At 45.3% G+C, this 18,559-nt stretch overlaps 2 protein-coding genes and 1 long non-coding RNA gene across 5 annotated transcripts in view; 1 reads left to right on the top strand and 2 right to left on the bottom strand.

The window, feature by feature from the left end:
* The window catches only part of Cog7 (component of oligomeric golgi complex 7), a 59,659-nt gene extending 46,192 nt beyond the window's left edge, over positions 1-13,467 (bottom strand). The window contains exons 1-4 of one of the 2 annotated variants that reach the window (XM_039107165.2): positions 12,877-13,454; positions 9,476-9,624; positions 9,128-9,244; positions 3,232-3,400 (exon numbers count right to left, since the gene is read on the bottom strand). In XM_039107165.2, coding sequence (XP_038963093.1) covers positions 3,232-3,400; positions 9,128-9,244; positions 9,476-9,598 — 409 coding nt within the window. In that variant the 5' untranslated portion in view covers positions 9,599-9,624; positions 12,877-13,454. Of the gene's footprint in view, positions 1-3,231; positions 3,401-9,127; positions 9,245-9,475; positions 9,625-12,876 lie in introns of both variants that reach the window. The other variant, NM_001033889.2, reaches the window with a different exon arrangement.
* On the top strand, positions 13,437-18,237 carry LOC134483818 (uncharacterized). 2 transcript variants are annotated; one of them, XR_010060870.1, is made up of 2 exons: positions 13,437-13,567; positions 16,012-18,237. It is a non-coding gene; the product is annotated as an uncharacterized LOC134483818 (long non-coding RNA). The 2 variants fall into 2 exon arrangements; XR_010060876.1 differs by having other exon boundaries at positions 13,559-13,685.
* Positions 16,058-18,559, bottom strand: part of Gga2 (golgi associated, gamma adaptin ear containing, ARF binding protein 2) — a 33,281-nt gene continuing 30,779 nt past the window's right edge. Inside the window, exons 16-17 of the mRNA NM_001100519.1 lie at positions 17,701-17,811; positions 16,058-17,090 (exon numbers count right to left, since the gene is read on the bottom strand). Coding sequence (NP_001093989.1) covers positions 16,980-17,090; positions 17,701-17,811 — 222 coding nt within the window. The 3' untranslated portion in view covers positions 16,058-16,979. The remainder of the gene's footprint in view (positions 17,091-17,700; positions 17,812-18,559) is intronic.

Here is an 18,559-nt window from a genome sequence, read left to right on the forward strand (position 1 = left end):
CAGACAAGAAGTGAAGCTCAAGGTTCTCCTCACCACATAACCAGTTTGAGGACAGCCTGGGCTACACTATTCTGGGTTGTACTACACATTCTTAAAAAAAAAGAAAAAAGAAAGAAAAAAACTCAAAAAAAAAAAAAATCCAACAAGTCAAATTCAGCAGCACATTAAAAGAATCATACCCTCAAAAAAATTAATATAACCTTACGTAATTCAGTGTGTACATTAACAAAACGAGGGGAGGTAATAACTAAAGACCATTTCAACTGATAGAGAAAAGTATCAAATAAAACTCAACAACTTTTAAAAACCTTATCATTTTAATTTACGCGTGTCTGTGCACATGTGTGTGGGAGCCTGCGTAGGACAAGAGGTCATCGGGTCATGGGGCTGGAGCTGCAGGTGAGTGTGAGCTGCCTCTTAAGGACTCTGGGAACTGAACGCCAGTCCCTGCAGAGCAACAGTTCCTCTCAACCTCAGCCACAGACTCGACACTCTTTCAGGATGACAGCACTCGGCCATCTAGGACTAGAAGGAAACTGCCTTATCGGATCCAAGCCACCACTGACAAAGCTGTAAAGATAAAGAACGGGCACTATAGAGAAGGCTGGGCAACTGAATGAATTTGTGGAGGGCCGACTGGGGTTTGGTTCCAGCCCCTCCATGGTGGCCTGCAGCCATCCATAATTAAAGCTCAAGGGATACAATGTCTTCTGACCTCTGTGGGCACTGGGAATGAACATAGTGCACACACACACATGCAGGCAAAACACTCATGCATATAAACTAAATAAATCTAAAATACTTTTTTTAAAGGCAAGGAACAAGATGAGTCTACTTTCTCTAGTTATATCCAACATGATACTGGAAGTCCGAATCAGAGTGGCTAGGTAACAAAAATAAAAGCCATTCAGATGGAAAAAGAGTTAAATAGTCTATGCCAACATGCTTCTGCATATAAAACCCCAGATTCCACACACACTAACTCTACTACACCTAATAAATTAAGTAAACATGTTTGTTGGGTTTGTTTTGTTTTGTTTGTTTTTGTTTTTTGTCTTGGTAGTGCTAGGCTAAGGCCAAAGCATTGTATACACTAGGTGAGAGCTCTACAGATGAGTTACACCCCCTTGTGGAGCCACAACTTTGATGTGGCTTCAACAACAGACTAAGGGAGGCCCAACTTTCTTGGGCCCTGACTATGAAGAGATGAGCAAGAGGAGAGCATTTCAGGAAGGAGAGCGATATCACTAAAGGTGGGAGGTTAAGGTGCCTCCCCTCACACTGAGCACTTGGCTATCCATGGAGCTCCGGTCCCAGCTTAGTTACTAAAAGAACTCCCCCAGGGACAGAATGGAGCCCACTGCTAGAGGGCCTGCCTGGCATGAACAAGGCCCTGGGTCCAATCCCCATCAATCTGGGGTCATATGGAGGGCAACCTCACTCCCTTCAGCCTTCAAACAGAAAGAAAGATTGCCATTTGCAACTACATAGAAGAACTTGGGAGGCCCCATGCCAGAGCTGAGAGGGAGAGCAAGTCTGACCACATTTATACATGGAATCTCAACAGCTGAGCTTAAAGAAACAAAGGAAAATGGGGGCTGCCAGGGAGGGGATGGGAAATAGAAGACCTCAGCTATGACAGCTAATAATAATGTATTAGAGACTTGAGATTTGCTCAGAGTAGATCATTAGTGTTCTTACCACAAAAAACAAAAGGGACAACTGTGTGTGCTGGGTATGATCCCTTGATCATAGTAATTATAGTGTGTATCAAACCAGCATGTTATACACTCTAAGTACACACCTCCCCCGCCCCCCTCTCTCTGGTTTTTCAAGACAAGATTTCCTGTGTCCTGGATGTCCTGAACTCACTATGTAGATCAGGCTGGCCTCCAACCCACAGATATCACACTGCCTCTGCCTCCCAAGTGCTGGGATTAAAGGTGTGCACCACCACTGTTCAGCTCACAAATTCTTTTTAAAAGCTAGGAAAAGGTTTTATTTTACTCTCAATGATGTCCTTATTTAATAAGAATAAAAATTATATGGTCAAACTGAATACACTGAAATTTTATACTTATACATGTGACAAGGGCTCATATGTGCAGATGTCTGCCCATTCATGTTTATAATTGTGTAGCATATTAATATAACTTCCAAAGAAAAAATGCTAAAGGCTGATGTCAGTTTACCTAAAGCAAACTGAAGAAACAGAGCTCTTAAACCAGCCTCAGTGCATCATAGAAACACGCCAGGATTAGTAACAGAATTAATGCTGCATCTAGGAAGCTAAGAGGAAATGTTTGCAGAACAAGAGAGAAAATGCAAAATATCACCATCGACTGTGGATGGCTTCAAAGATAGAGAAATGCAGGCTGATGCCAGGCCTTCAAGTCTGCCGATGAAATGGCTGCTGAGGGCTTCGACAGGATGAGGTCAAGAGAACACGGAACTCAGAAGAGAAGGCCTCACATAACACACACGCAGCAGCAGTGAGCGCAGGCCCCACGCAGCTGTGAAGCCCAGTAAGCACTGCATGGTTCCACATGCATTTCGTCTCAGCACTTGGAAGCTGAGGCGGCTGAATCACTTTAGCTAGAGACCAGCCTGGTCTACATAACACGTTCCAGCCTAGCCACAGCCACAAAGTGGGGGCTGACTCAAGAGTGGAAAAAGGACAGCTTTTTTGCCACTCTTTGATTGGCTGATATTTTTGTGGATGAAGTATGTAGGACTGAGGTATGCTGATGTCTGCAATTTACTTTGGAAATGTTCCAGGGGGAGGGGGGAGAAGTTCTGGAAGTGCAGTTCAGAAGTAAGGTGAATGCTTCGTGTGCACAAAGCCCAGGACTCCCCACACAAAAGACCCGGGGCTGCAGTCAGTGGCAGCGCTGCCGAATCAATGACAACAACAGTAATAGACAGTGAGAAGGAGCAGCAGATGTGTGATAAAACAAGCGTAAGGTTAGCATGAAGCTTAGTGGCAAGCACAGGGAGGTGGCACGAGGAAAGTAACAATGTCGAGACCTAGAGGCCATCTTCATGGTAACTGTTCCAACTATTCAGGACGTCAGGAAACTTTGTATAAAAGTTAAAACATGGAAGCATCAGGAGGTTACATTTATCTACAATCTACATAATTGAATCAGCACAACGCTATTCTAAAAACCCATGAGCCAAGCCTTATATTTACACAGAGAGGTACCCACAGTCGAAACTTGCCACACTCACCCACGGACTGAGAGGTGAACGCTGCTACAATCTGGGGGCTGGCCAGGGCCTCCAGTCTGTTCTTCAGAGCCTCCAGGTGCACGCACTTTTCTGAGTAGTCTGGGGTATCCACAAGCATCATCAAGCTGCTCTGCATACCAGTCAGCTTTGCAGAGATCACAGCTATGTCCTATAAAAAGACAAAACACAAGATGCTTATTTTAAAAGACTCTATACCTCAACAGGAAATAGGGAAAATACACCAGAAGGCAACTCTTGGGCTAGAGAGACAGACGGTTCAGCAGTAAAAGTGCTTACAACAAGCGCAATGCTCTGAGTTCAACCCTGCAGGACTCCACACGATGGACAGGAAGAACTGACTCTCACAACTGTCCTGCAACCACAAGTATACACTGACTGACCCAAGTGCTTGTGCATACACATGTGCACATACACACAATCTAATTAAAAAAAAACAGTTTTCAGTTAAGTAAGTCATAAGAATAAAAGAGGTACATAAAAATTATGTTTAACATTATTAGTACCAAAACAAACAAAAATTAAAACAAGGAAGTACCATTTTCTTCTAGTTGGGAAAGTACCAAAGTACCTATTTTTGGTAAGGATGCAAAAAAAAATCTGTCTGGTACCATAATATATAATGTCTGGGGCTAATGAAGTGATTCCATGGTTAGTAGGGCTTGTTGTTCAGTAGAGGACCCAAGTTTAGATCCCAGCACCCATACCGAGAGGCTCACAATAGCCTTTGGCGCAGCACCTCATTTCTGACATATTCTTCTGACCTCCACACCTACAAACACACCCACTTACACAGACACACATAGTATATAAATAACAATGAAATGGCTTTAAATGTATATCGTCTTACAGTAAGGCAACTTAACAAGGGGTCAAGAGTCTTAAAAATATTCACAGGTTGGGGGTGAAGGTGGGCAGGTAATGGCAGTTGCCCTGCAAGCCTGCCGCCCTGAGTTTGACCTCTGGAACCTACAGTGAATAAAGAGAACAGAATTCTGAAAGTAGCCTGCAGTCCTCCAAATATGGATGCTATGGCCTGTGCACAGGGGCACTCACTCACATATCATACATGTGTACATGCACACGTACACACACACACACACACACACACACACGTAAATTAAAAAAGATTACAGGGATAGAGATGTATCTCAGTGATAGCGTGCTTTCCTAGTGTGTTCTAAGGTCCTGGTTTCCATTTCAAACATTAACAGAAACAAGAAATCACATCCTTTAAATTGGTATTTTCTTCTCTACAAATTTGTCCTAAAGAATAATCTGAGGCCAGGCAGTGATGGCACACCTTTAAACTCAGAACTCAGGAGGCAGAGGCAGGCGGAGCTCTGTGAGTTAGAGGCCAGCCTGGTCTACATAATGAGTTACAGGCCAACCAGGGTTACATACTGAGGCCCTGTCTCAAGAACAAAATAAACTAAAAGTAAAAGAATCTGAGGAATTCTGGGGTCAGGTGGTACAAGTCCACAATGCAAGCAGGTAGAGGCAGAAGGCTCAACTCAAGGTCAGCCTGGGCTACATGAGATCTTGTCTAAAAGACAAAAAAAAAATACCTGCTGGGACCTGAAGAGAGAGACAGAAAGTTCTCAAAAGACAGGGACAAATAGCTAAGAAATAGCTCAAAAATGTTTAGTAATTAGGGAAATGCAAATCAAAAGAACTGTGAGCTTTCATCTCATACCAGTCAGAACGGCAAAGATCGACAAGACAAAGGACAACACATGTGAGGATGTGGGGAAAGGGGCCCTCACTCACAGTTGATGGGACTGCAGATGCTGCAGCCACCGTGGAAATCAGCCTGGAGAATTCAAAGCGCTAGAACCAAGTCAATCAGACAATCCCTCACACCACTTCTTGGCATAATGGCCAAAAGACTTCATATCCTATTGCACAGGTACCCGCACAGCCATGTTCACAGCTGCTGTATTCCCAACAGTCAAAAAATGGAAACATCCTAAATGCCCTTCAATTATGAATGGATAATGAAAACCTGGTACATATACACTGTAGGACACTACTGTTCAGCGGTAAAGAAAACTGAAATCAGCAGTTTTGCAGGTAAATGGATGGAACTAGGAAGATGTTGATGGAGTAACCCGGACTTAGAAAGACACTCCTTGCATCTTAGTTCCCAGTGCGAGGTCCTCAGGCGCGAGTACGTGTGCTGGATGGGCACAGCCACACCCACTGCAAACGGTGAAAGTCATGAAGGCAGCACAGCTGTCTGACAGTCCTAGCAAAGCTGAGCCGAGCGCTGTGATCGCTCATTCCGTCTCTCATGGTTAGGTTTTGGTCTCTGCGTGTTGCATTCTTGGGGATCTTCTGCCTTATGATTCATTTTATGTCATTTCCTGAGAAAATTATATCTGAGTCTTTTTAGGAAAGTCTTAAAGTGACTTCCCTTCTGCTTTTGGGGAAAAATCTTTATCTGGGCCTACTTGGAAGTGATCCTTGTGCTCCAGAGATCCTTGTGCCCCGGAGAAATTTCGTTATGAGGCCTTGACTCAAGGGTATCCGCCCCTAAGCAAACTCAAACAGTATAATTGGTGCTGGGTTTACTTTGCAAACTCTGACTGACCAGAAGAATTGACAACAGATTCAAGGCCTCTTTTTACGATATTCTTAGAGCTCTCTGAATGTAGTTTAAAGATAGGAGGGGTCATATAAGATACATCCCAGAGGAGCAGAACCCAATAAGTAAGAGACTAACATAACTTTTCCTACTTTGTACCGTAGGTGATGAAAAGATACAGTAAAGGAGTTAGCTATTAGAGTTTGCTATTCAAGCTGGAGAGATGGCTCAGCGGTTAGAGCACTGACTGCTCTTCCAGAGGTTCTGAGTTCAAACCCAACAACCACGTGGTGGTTCACAACCATCTATAATGGGATCCAATGCCCTCTTCTGATGTGTGTGAAGACAAAATTTGCTATTATAAAAAGCCTGGTTCAGATATTTTCTGTTTGTCTGGAGTGCCAGCCTAAAAGCAGGTTGTCATACAATGAATGTGTTGGCTTTGGCAGAAACATTCTTTAGATTCTTTGAATTGGAGTTATAGGGCTATCAATAAAAATAAAATCTGATCTATTTGGACTTTCTAATCATGCTAAGTTGCAACCCCAGACATTTAATGAAAAATCAAACACATGTCCAGAGACAAAATGACATAGGTCTTTGTTCTGTGAAATCTGTGTAAATAAGGAAACAACCTGATTGGTACTCAGTCAGAGCTGCAAGAGTCCCCTGACCACCGCGCCTGACATGTTCCTCCCTCGCTGACTCCCTACCTCCTCTTGGGCCACTATCAGCCACTGAAGAAAACAGGAGAGTAAAAAGGGAGCATTAGGAGTGGGTGGGAGAAACAACAGAGAAGGAAATAGCAGAGTTCAAGTGATCTGAAGGGGAAATCAGAAAAAACGGGAACATGTCTCTAGTTACAGAGGGGGAGGGAATATAAATATAGGTTAGATAAATATAGAAGAAGAAAAGAGAAGGGTAAAAAACAGTCAAGATGTCTGAAAAGACATCAAAATATTAACTACATAAAAATACCCACAATATAAATAAGTCGAAGTCGGCGTGTGTGTGTGTGTGTGTGTGTGTGTGTGTGTGTGTGTGTGTGTGTGTGTGTGCATGCATGAGTGTGTGTAAAGAAAGGATGAGTAAGTGAAATCTTTCCGTCAGGGCTGACAATGCTCCCTCCAGAGCTATACACCATCTAACGAACGCCCAACACCAGGCATGAAAAGCCCTCTTCGAGTTGTTGGTCAGGGTTGTTGTCCAAGAGACAACATTATAGGCCATTGCTGTTGCCCTTAGCTGCCCTCAAGTGGTGGAAGGTAGTCCCTGCTGCTGAGGACACCATGCACTTCAGACACAGGGCCCAGAGGAGCCAGCTGGGAGTGACCTGAAAGCCCGCTCCCTGAGGACTACCTTTCATAGTACCAGAAGTTACAAGTCTCCAGGGAAAGAGGCAAACAACAGTCCTACCCAGCTATGACACCTAGAACCACAGGGACAACCAGCACGGCTTGACAGCCCTAAGTGGGGGCACGAGTGGTAAGAATACATTGGTGGCAACCAACACCTCACTAAGGGGACTTAAGAGGATAGCCATGCCGGGCACTGGTAACCTAGCCAACTACCCAAAGCTGGTGAAGTCAAGGATCTTGGAAGAGAACCTACAAGCACCACTTAACTAAACCAGAATCATCCCTGACTACATTCTCAGTATTTGTACCTACAGAGCAGTGTATGCAGAAGGCAAAAAGGAGTTGTGCACACAGACAAGTGCTGGAGAAGCCAGGAAAGTTAAACACACAGCTGATCTCCCCAAAGGGAGACAATATCTAGCCATTTCTCCCAGAATGCTGGGGATACTGTGTTTGTTTTTCAGAGACAGCCCCCTAAAACTCGAAGCTTTAATTCTAGGCCAGAAAACTCACCCTTGTGAGAGATGCCATTTGTACTTTACAATGACCCACGTGACTTCTGGGCTATGCTAGGGCCAGGTATTATGTTTAACCCAGTCATTCTCCCTACACCCTTATCTTGAGCACTATTTCTAAATCAACAAGATCCCATATGACAGATGAAGCCACACGGCCTTTGTAAAGAGCTTCAATGTAAACACATCTTAACCTGTGTTATACTCAAGGCGCTGAGTTCATTGTGATCTGAATACGTCTTCCAAAACTGTGCTGTGTTTAAATATGGCTAATGTAAAATGATCTGGGCCAGACTCCAAGAAGTTCTGGTCCAGCACCAGTTACCGAAACCGGGCTGGTCTGAGTTTTATTCTTTTTTTTTTTTGGTTCTTTTTTCGGAGCTGGGGACCGAACCCAGGGTCTTGCGCTTCCTAGGTAAGCGCTCTACCACTGAGCCAAATCCCCAGCCCCCTGAGTTTTATTCTTACCCGATCTATTTTTCCTCCTGCTGTAGAGCCTGCAGGGACCCTCCCACAAGGGTGGTCCTCATAGTGATACTGACAGGACTATACACGTTCCTGGTTTTACAGACAGAAAGGAAGATGATCCAGAACTACAGTCTAAACATCTGTTCTAACGCCCACAGGTCCTCACCCCCGTCAAGGAAGCTTCTCTGCAACAGACAGAAACTGCTATGGAAAACCATAACCAGCCAAACTACAGTGTGGAGCCCAGTCCCAACTGATACATCTACAACACAGCTCCACCAGCAATGCTCTCTTTCGGCCTCTAAGGGACTAGGCAAGCACCCAGTGCACAAACATACATGCAGGCAACAAACAAACAAACAAACAAAAACATGCACATAAAATAAATAATTTCTTTTAAATATCAGAAAAAAAAGAAAAAGAAAAAGAAAAAAGAAAAGAAAGAAATCTCCAATACTTGGAAGACCTCAGGGCCAGCCACAGTTACTACGGAGTTTCAGAGAGAGAGAGACTGGAAGGGAGGAGGGGGTAACTGGCGCTCAGACCATGCATGGTGCTGTTTGTGGACAAGGTGGAGGGACATCTGGAGGAACACCTGGGTAAGTGTCTACAGAAGAGAAGTCGGGGGCATGGAGAGTGGGGTTGTAGTTTGTTTTGCTTTCTGAGAGTTCTTCAAACCACATCACTTCACTGCACGCTTGCAAGCAGGTTTCAAAGCTATTAGTGTTTCCACTTTGGCAGCCCCTGAGAAGTGAAGTAATTTCCCAAAGCTGCACTCAGCCATCTTCTCTGCCTGTGCACGTCTCCTGGGCTTCAGTCAAGCAAAAGAGGCAAACTTGAGAGGGCGGATGTGCTCAGGGCTGGCCTCCCTCTAAGATAGCCCAATGCTTCTGTCTACCCCAAGTTGCTCTGCAAATGCCCGGCACAGTGTGCCCTGTAAAGGGACGTACTTGCGTTTTGAAGGTCTCCTCAATATCAGCACTCAGCGTGCTCCACTTGTCAGCTTCCTGAAGAGATTCTGCAGCAAGCTGCATCCTGGACTTCACCTGGTCAATCTCTACCAGTACCTGAAAGAGAGGCCATGTGCTCAGTCAAGCAACCATCCCTTTTCTCTGCCCTCGCCGACCTGAAGCTGTGTTTTGTGAGTGTTATTACCCTTCACCCCACCGATTGGTTGAGAAGATAAGTTAGGTGCAAAGGCGGCCTGAGTTCCTGGGAGAGTTCTGAGTTCTAAATCCCCATGAGCCAGATCATCTGCAGGACAGAAAGGCCCACATCGAGGGCAGAAGCCAAAGTACCTGCATGGACTGTGAAGTATCCTGCTCAAATTTTTTAATGTCCTCTTTGACAAGAATCATTTGTTCTTTCAGGAAAGACGCCTCCTGCTTCAGGGCTTCCACATCACGGAGCACTTTGGGCATGTTCTGAAGGGCTTGGAGACTTGTTTCTACAGCAAAAATTCAAGAATGGCAATGTGTACAAGCAGTGGAAACTGGAGCTAGAACAGTGGGAGAGCATCACTCATGTGAGAACAGAAAGGAAACTTTCTCTATAACATTATCATCAGCTTTAAGAAACTGCAGGGAATATGTGACAGAGCCAGGGTCAGCAAGGTGACCTTAGCCAGACCATGCCCACATAGAAGGATGAGTGATACTGTGTGCATGAGAAACAAGCAACCAACATCAACTTGACCCAAGACCAACAAAAATGTGCCATATCGTGTGCCTGCAATCCCATCCCTGAAGAAGCTGAGGCAGGAGGATTACTGGGAAAAGTGATGCTATCTTAGGCTATATAGGGAGTTCCATGCCTGCCTGTATTACAATAGAAAGACTTGTCTCAAAAAGACGAAGAACACTGCTGGGCAGTGGTGACACATACCTTTAGTCACAGGACCACAGAGGCAGAGGCCAGCGGATTTAAGGCCAGCCTGGTCTACAGAGTGAATTCAGGGCAGTGAATTCAGTGTCCGTGCGCGCGCGCGCACACACACACACACACACACACACACACACACACACACACACACACACACACACACACACAAGAAAATAAATGTTAAAACAAACAAAACCCAAGAGCCAGGGCTGTAGCTCTGAGGCAGTGCCCCGTGGCACTATGTGACTTTAACTCCCATTTGCTTGCCACGGTCTTCTCTCATTTTTCATACTTTTATTCTGTTGGACTTTTTCTGGGGTACTCTTCCTCTAATTCCAAACTTCTCAGGAATAGACTCAGCTTTCCTAATTATAAAAAGCTTCCTGGGCTGGAGAGATGGTTCAGTGGGTAAGAACACTGACTGCTCTTCCAGAGGTCCTGAGTTCAATCCCTAGAAACCACATGGTGGCTCACAACCATCTGTAATGGGATCTGATGCCCTCTTCTGGTGTGCACGAAGATAGCTGCAGTGTCCTCATACACTAAAATAAATAAATAAATCTTAAAAAAAAAAAAAAAAAAAGAAGTTTCCCGAGGGTTGGGCTTACGGGCACATGCCCGTGGTTACCATACCTGTGTCCTTTATTCTTTTTTGTAGCCTGTAGGTCCTGGGTCAGGTTGATGTTGATGGCTGACTTCTGGAGCACAGTGTCACTCATCATTCTACAGGGGGCATGACTCTGGCCCAGGTCACCTGACACCTGTTTTACCAGACATTCCCTGCTACTTAAAATCATTCTGGGTTCAGTGTATAAAAAAGGTGTATTTGTCAAGTGACCTTGAACTATGGCTTTAACTCTTCAATGAACTAGGTTTCAGACATCTTTAACAGGGGTTCATCCAAAATAAGTTGCTGCTATGAGTCTCTACAGACTATGGACTGTCAGTGACGCTGCAAATGAACATTTTAACTATCCACAGAGCATTTGAAATGAAAGACTAAGTACTCTAACCAAAGCTGACTGTCTGGTAAGATTCTTCCAAGTGGAACCACAGACAGGGTACGGGGACATGCCTGAGCTACCAACGAAAGCAACTGTCTCACGTTTTCCCTTAATACACGTGTAAACTTTTGGGAATTCCTAAGGTAAATGCCATTCTCCCTGGGTGCTCTGGCTGCCATAGTGATGAACACGAAAACAGAATCACACACAAAGCCCAGGTGCTGGACAGGATGTATGGATACAAAATGGCTCTGGCTGCTGAACTTGGAGCCCACTGCAACAGACTGGAGGTATGAACACCACGGCTCTACTTAGTCCTGTGTCCTTAGACCTGAGCATGTTTTAGCATTAGCTAGCCTCTTCTGTGGTAGGTGTAGATCAGGGTCCAAGGCTGCACCCTAGCACCTCTGAACACAAGGATGTGGGTCCAAGGAGCCACTGAGAACCACTAACCTATGCCTTCACTGCTCCCACACACATGCAGACCGAGGGAAAATAGACCCTGGAAACCAAGCTGCAGCACCACAACCCAGGCTATGTGGGACTGTGTCCTCAGCACAGTGAAGCAGCAAGGAAGGGCATTGACTCATGCCTATATTCATATTCATATTCTCTCTCTCTCTCTCTCTCTCTCTCTCTCTCTGTGTGTGTCCCTCTGTTTCTCTGTCTGTGTGTGTCTGTCTCTCTGTTTCTGTGTGTGTGTGTGTCTGTCTCTCTGTCTCTGTGGGTATGTCTCTGTGTCTCTGTCTCTCTGTCTCTATCTCTGTGTGTGTCCCTCTGTTTCTCTGTCTGTGTATGTGTCTGTCTCTCTGTTTCTGTGTGTGTGTGGGTGTGTCTCTGTCTCTCTGTCTCTGTGGGTATGTCTCTGTGTCTCTGTGTCTCTGTCTCTATCTCTGTGTGTGTGTGTGTGTGTCCCTGTTTCTCTGTCTGTGTATGTGTGTCTGCCTCTCTGTTTCTGTGTGTGTGTGGGTGTGTCTCTGTATCTCTGTCTCTGTGGTTGTGCCTCTGTCTCTCTCTCTCTCTCTCTCTCTCTCTCTCTCTCTCTCTCTCACACACACACACACACACACACACACACACACACACACACACAGAGTTAAGTCTTCATTCAGGATGGCTCATCTTCCTTAGCTTACAAAGATATATTATAGGGGAGGGAGGGACAAAAAAAAAAGATATATTATAATGGACTAGGACCAGTTAACTATTTAATACTCTCAAAAGTGGTTCTTTATGCCAGGCATAATGGAACATGTCTATAATCCCAGAACTTCAGAGTCAAAGGCTTGAAGATCAAGAGTTCAAGGTCATCCTCCATCGTACAACAAATTCAAGGCCAGTATGAGATTCTATCTATCCCACAACCTCCAAAAGGACTTCTTTCAAGATTTATTTTTTTAATTACATACATCCATGTGTGTCTGTGCATCACTGTGTGCATGTGAGTGTTCATGCCCAAAGAGGCCACTGAATCCCATGGAACTTGACTTACGGGCAATTGTAAGCCACTTGATGTGGGTACTGGGAATTAAACTCAGGTCCTCTACAAGTGGTCCTTTAACCACTGAGCCGTCAATCCAAACCCCAAAGCGGTTTGTTCGGGTTTGTTTGTTTGTTTGTTTGTTGGCTGGGTGAGGGACACATATCTGCAATGCCAGAATTAAGGAAGCTGAGGCAGAACGAGAATTACTATGAGTTTGAGGTGAACCTAGGTGACAGAGTGAGACTGTAAATAAGAAGGAAGGAAGGAAGGAAAAAGAGAGGGAGAATGAGAGCTAGAGCGCTCCTATAACCTAGGCTGGGCTCGAACTCACTTTGAAACTGAAGTTGGTTTTGAATTCCTGATCCTCAGCACCACCTCTCCAGTGCAGAAATAATAGGCGGTCGCTACCACGCCCAGCTTGCTTGCTTGCCTTTCTTTTTTGTTTTCTTTTTTTTTTTTTTTTAAGGTGTTTAGGTTTTTAGGTTTTAAAGGAAGTGTTACGGCATTGTCAGAGGTGAACACCAAAGCCCAGACCTAACTCAGACTACTGCAGGACTCGCTTTCCCACCAAAGAAGAGGCCTGGCCCCTGGGCCCCGTACTGTAGTCGGGTGCCGGGACAGTCAGGTGGGCGACTGCGTGGCTCACCCTCCACGGCGTGGTTCACCTCCTGGATGAACAACTGCAGCTTCATCACCAGGGTGGCTGCGTGGCCGTCCGCCTTCCCCGCCGCCCCGTCTTTAGGGCCGGCTCTGAAGGCCGCATTGATCCAGTCCTTCACGTCGAAGTCATCGGCCAGGAACTTGGAGAAGTCCATGGCGCTCGGCCTCCGAGTTGGTGCCGAGCGATACCGCCTTTGGGGCTCCTGTCTGAACCCACCTCGCCTGTAATTTGCCGACCCGTCAGCGCGCTCGCGCCGAATCTGAATGTCCCTCCTCGCGCACCGTACTTCTTCCGGAAGTCAGTGAACGTTGCCATAGTGACTGTTCCTGTTGGGGTTGCGGACTTCGCGCAGTTCCAATTGGTACGACAGTTCCTTTTCTGCTAATGTTTGTCGAGCAGTAAACTAAGTAAACTAGTGTTTTCTCTAACCTAGAATAACTTGACGCCTGAAAAGGGAGCAGCTGAGAAATACAAACTCTGTATGTATGAGTATGTATGTATGTATAATGTTAGTCCTCACTAAATGCATAGAGCGGTTATTTAATATGGATGAGTGTTTTACCTGTATGTATGTGTGTGAACCACTTGCCTGTCTGGTGCCGGCAGAGGCCAGATGAGAATGAAAGATATCCTAGAAGTGGGATGTTACATGAGGTTATGAATGCTGGGGGTCCTCTAAGAGCAGCCAGTACTATTAACCACTGGACCATCTCGCCTTTTAAATTTCTATAGGTTTGATAATGGTATCCCCTAATTCTTTCTGGTCTAATTTCAGTAATCTTCAAAAAAAAAAAAAAAAAACCCACAACTTTTCCCTTAATTCTTCCATTTATTTTCCATCATTTTCTACATTAATTAGTTCCTTACTTTCTTTCTCCAGGTTTTGTTTGCTCTTATAGTATGGTAGAGGATTTAAAAAAAAAAAAACAAGGTCAGTTCCTCTATCCTGAAACTCAAGCGCAAGCCTCAAGATTGAACCTCCCATATGCTGGGATTTCTGGCTTAACCCACCACACCATGTTCTAGTGTTGATTTCTAATTTAATTCCCTGTACTTGGAAACCATACTCATTGTGACTTAAACTGTTCTAAATGTACAGAGATTTGCTATGGCCTTAATACTGGTCTGTTGTGGAGAAGGGTCTTTGTGCATTTGAAAATATGCACAGCACACAAAAGGGGGACATAACATTGTGGGAAATGCATACAACTAAAAGTGATAAGCAAAAGAAGCCAGAAGACAACGTCCATGTTTTCTCTCACTTTTGGATCCAGATTTTATAGACACCTAAAAGAGTATCTGACATGAGAGCAGGGGAGAGATACCAAAAGAAAAAAAGAATGGAAGGTGGGGGTGGGAAAGAGGGAGGATATGCAGAAGGGAACATGGGTACATAGTACCCATGCATAGTACAGTTAAATAAATTGTCTTTATGAAACCCAGCACTATGTATATGAACATTTGATGGAGGAAGCAGAGAAGGGAGGAAGAAAAAGATATGTCTAATGAGTGTGGTGACACATGCCTGTAATCCCAGCATTAGGGAGGCAGAAAGAGGAAGATTGAGTTTGAGATCACTCAGGCCTATATAGCAAGACCCTGTCTCATAAAAACCTACCAAAACCAAAGCAAATAGCAAAAAATATCTGCAGTCACTAGGTAAGTCTTCCATGTATTTTAGTAAAGATGATGGTTAGTGTTGTTCAAAACGTATATCCTTGATCATCTTCTGAGTTGTCCCACCAATTACTTACTGAAAGACTTTATATTTCCAATTCATTGTTAGCCAGGTGCAGTGGCTGGCACACACCTTTAATCTCAACACTGAGGAGGCAGAGGCAGGACAAGGGGGACTCAGTGTGAATTCCAGAACAGCCAATGGCTATGTAGAGAGACCCTGTCCCAAAAAACAGACAGATGAAACGACCCACCAGTGAAATTCGTATTGCTGTTCTGCCTACTTTTCTGCCCAGCTGTGTTTATTTTTGCTTCAGGTTCTTCGGGGCTCTGATATTAGGTACATGAGCACTTGTAACTTTTCTCTTCCTTAAGTATTAGCCTAATATCATCACCAAATACACCTTTATCTCTGGAACAAAGTCTAATCTCTAGTCTACTTGGCTATTTTTGAGTCTATTTTCCCTGTGCTGTGTCCACTGGTGTCATTGAGGCACAGGCTATTTTTGTTTTTTTTTTTTTAAGATTTAATTGTATATATACATTTGTATATCTGTGTGGGTTTGGTCACTTGTAAGTGGATGTACCCAGAGTCCGGAAGATGATACTGGATCCCCTAGAACTGAAGTTACAGGCAGCTGTGGGCCACACAATATGGATGCTGGCAACCAAAGCTGGGTACTTGCAAGAGCAGTAAAAGAACAGTATAACAGCTCAAAACTACTATCATACTGTTTCCTTTCCATAGCATTCCACATCCACAAAGCTTTGATGCTTTCAACCGATTCTTGTGTTGGGTGGGTGTGGTTAGTGCTGTCAGCTTGACAGGATCTAAAATCACTTGAAGATGGGCCCCCCCGGCATGCCTATGAGAAAATCATTTCCTCACTACCCATTTCAGGCCTCAGGGTGCCTTCCCCACAGACCAGGCAAGCAGAACTTGCTGAAGCATGCATGCCAAAGTACCCAGCACGTAGTAGGTGCTCTCAAAGTATAGGTCGACCATTAGCTTGAGTTCCCTTTCTGAGGTACCTGAGGCAAACACCCACCCCTCTTCTCCAGCTCCCTCAGCTCCTCAGAACAGTTCTTTACCATGTCCTCACTTGACAGAAGACCTCTCCCTTCCAGGCTGTTACCTTTAAATGCATCCCCTATGGACTCAACACCAGGCAGATTTGGACACAGTATTTATTCAATGATGTTCCATACTTAGTCACCACATGGCTCTCTACCTGCATCGCAGCTCCCCACCTTGGATTGTGAGGGCCACAAGGCCAGCCCCCAGCTGTGATTTACAACAATGAACACAGGGTCACAATGAAAGAGCTCTGAGATGTTTGTGAACAGAAAGAATGAAGATGACATTGTGGGTCCTGAGTAAGGGCCCAGACAGGCTGCCCAACCCACAGAACCCAAGGCCTGAACAAGGCCTCAGAGGGTCCATCTAAGGGAGAATCTAAGGCACTGTAGTGAAGGACATGATTGGCCCACCAAGTGTGGTCTCCTGGTCTCATGGCACGTCCCTTGCCGGAACCGGAACAACAAACATTCCATTTAGAAGGTCTTCCTGAACGTCTGCAAGCAGCATTTGCTAATGAAAAATGAAGACAAGGCCATTCTTGGAAGAGTGTGCCCCAGAAGACACACTCTGTCACAAGACCAACCAGGTCCCTTTCTAAGGTCCCTGAGAATAGCAGCCTGGGAGCAACTAAGACTTTCAAAGGCTGACAAGGCACAGAGTGGATGAATGAAAAGATTAACAATACATGGAAAAAACTTTGGCTTATAAAACTCCAACTTGAGGCAGGGGCAACAGTGTCAACCAACATGCAGAAGCAGACGTGAGTGCAGCAGAGATGATCTCAGAGGTTGTCAGCAGCCCCCACACTGCCCAAATCCCAAGCCCAGCTCTCCCTCCTCCCCACACCCCAGTAACACACACGCACACGCACATACATGATCAACGGACAGATTGGCAATCAAGGCCTAACATCAGGAGAGAACTCTTGGCACTCTGCACGACATTACAAGGAGTCCCAACCAGACAGTAAAAGAAGCGCTGGCCTAAGCTTGACTGAAGAGTCTTGGTTGAGAAGTCAGGCGGTGCTCAAGACGGCCAGGTCTGGAAAGTCTTTCACCTCTCCTACTTCACTGAACGGCTGCCCGCCTTGGTTGAAAGTCAGCTTGTACCGCAACCGGATAGGTTCCTGGGACAGAAGAGAGGCTAAGATGTTAAAGCAATCGGTAGGAACAGAGAGTGAGGCCTACAGTAAAAGCCTCCACCCAACTTAGGACTCTCCAAGGAACAGCTGACAGCTTATTTATTTTTGAGACAGGTCTACTGTGTAGGCTAGGCTGGCCTGGAACTTGCTGTGTAAATCAGGCTTGTCTCTTCCTCTATTGTTGTGCACCAATACACTTGGCTCAGTTTGTTTATATAATTCCCCCTAATGAAAACTTAAGAGTAATGAAATGGCATAGATAACCTGACTTAGTCTCTTTAGAACTACAAATACAAAGAAAGCCATGCATGTATCCTGGAAGCCCTGCCCACCTCTTCAGTCCCAAAGGGTAATTTAGAGACCTACAGGGAGATAGGACATCTCCTCCAGAAGAGTCTAGCTAGGTATGAATCCACATGTCTCTTCTTTGGTTCCAAGCTCTGACAAACTATTACAGATCTTCTAACAAGTCCCGAAGCAAATCAGGCCCAGGCAAGAGCTGTTCCACCCCAAATTCAACTTGGAGCTCCCTAGACTTGACAGCAAAGCCTCAGTTCAGGGTCTACTCCATGCTACCAAAGACCCCGGAACATACTTTGTGTGGGTTGTCGAGCAACAGCATCTGAGAGATCACGGCTGGAGGCGTCAAAGGACTGAATGCTGGGAGCTTGGAACTGGATGCTGGCTGCAGCTTCACTCGCATCGACTATGTGGGGAAAAGGCAACATGTTAATCCAGAAAGCTACCACTTTAGTAAGGACACTCAGGCCAACAACAGCTTAATCTCCCTCAAGAAAATCACCTCAGGAGACCCATAGAGTCCCACATACACATTGCTTATGAGTGGCTATGGGACCCACAGAAGACTTTCCTTCTGGCCACAGGAATATACTTGAACTGTGGTCCGAAGTTGGCCTCTGAGAGGCAGCATAAAACGCCAGAGAAAATCTTAGGCTGAGCTCTCAATTTGCCTCTTACTAGCTCCACGCCTGCCTTAGATCAAGCTTTGGCTTAACAACAGTGTAAAGCAGTGACAGGCTACCACATGGTGAGAGAACACACATACCTATTTCTGTCTTTGCCTGCTTGCTTTTAAGACCAAGTAATAAAAAGAGAGCTGTGCAACCCTGGATAATAGTGGTTATGTTCATGCTCTACAGGGCCCAGGCCAGCCCCAAGAGAAAAGTCGAGTCAACCACCTTCATCTAGGTGAGGTGTGGTAACACACGATTATACTCCCAACACTCAAGAGGTACAGGCAGGAAAAGTAAGTTGAGGCCAAGTTTGGCTAAAATCAAGTTCCAGGCCAGCCTGACCTACACACTGTGACCCTGTAACAAAAAACCAAACACTGAGGGGCAGCTGGGAGGCAGCAACTGGGAGGCAGAGGCAGGCAGATCTTTGTAGGACAGCCTGGTCTACATAATGAGTTCCAGGTTACCCAGGGCTACATA

Source organism: Rattus norvegicus, chromosome 1 (genome assembly GCF_036323735.1).
Source record: "Rattus norvegicus strain BN/NHsdMcwi chromosome 1, GRCr8, whole genome shotgun sequence".
Classification (NCBI taxonomy): Eukaryota; Metazoa; Chordata; class Mammalia; order Rodentia; family Muridae; genus Rattus; species Rattus norvegicus.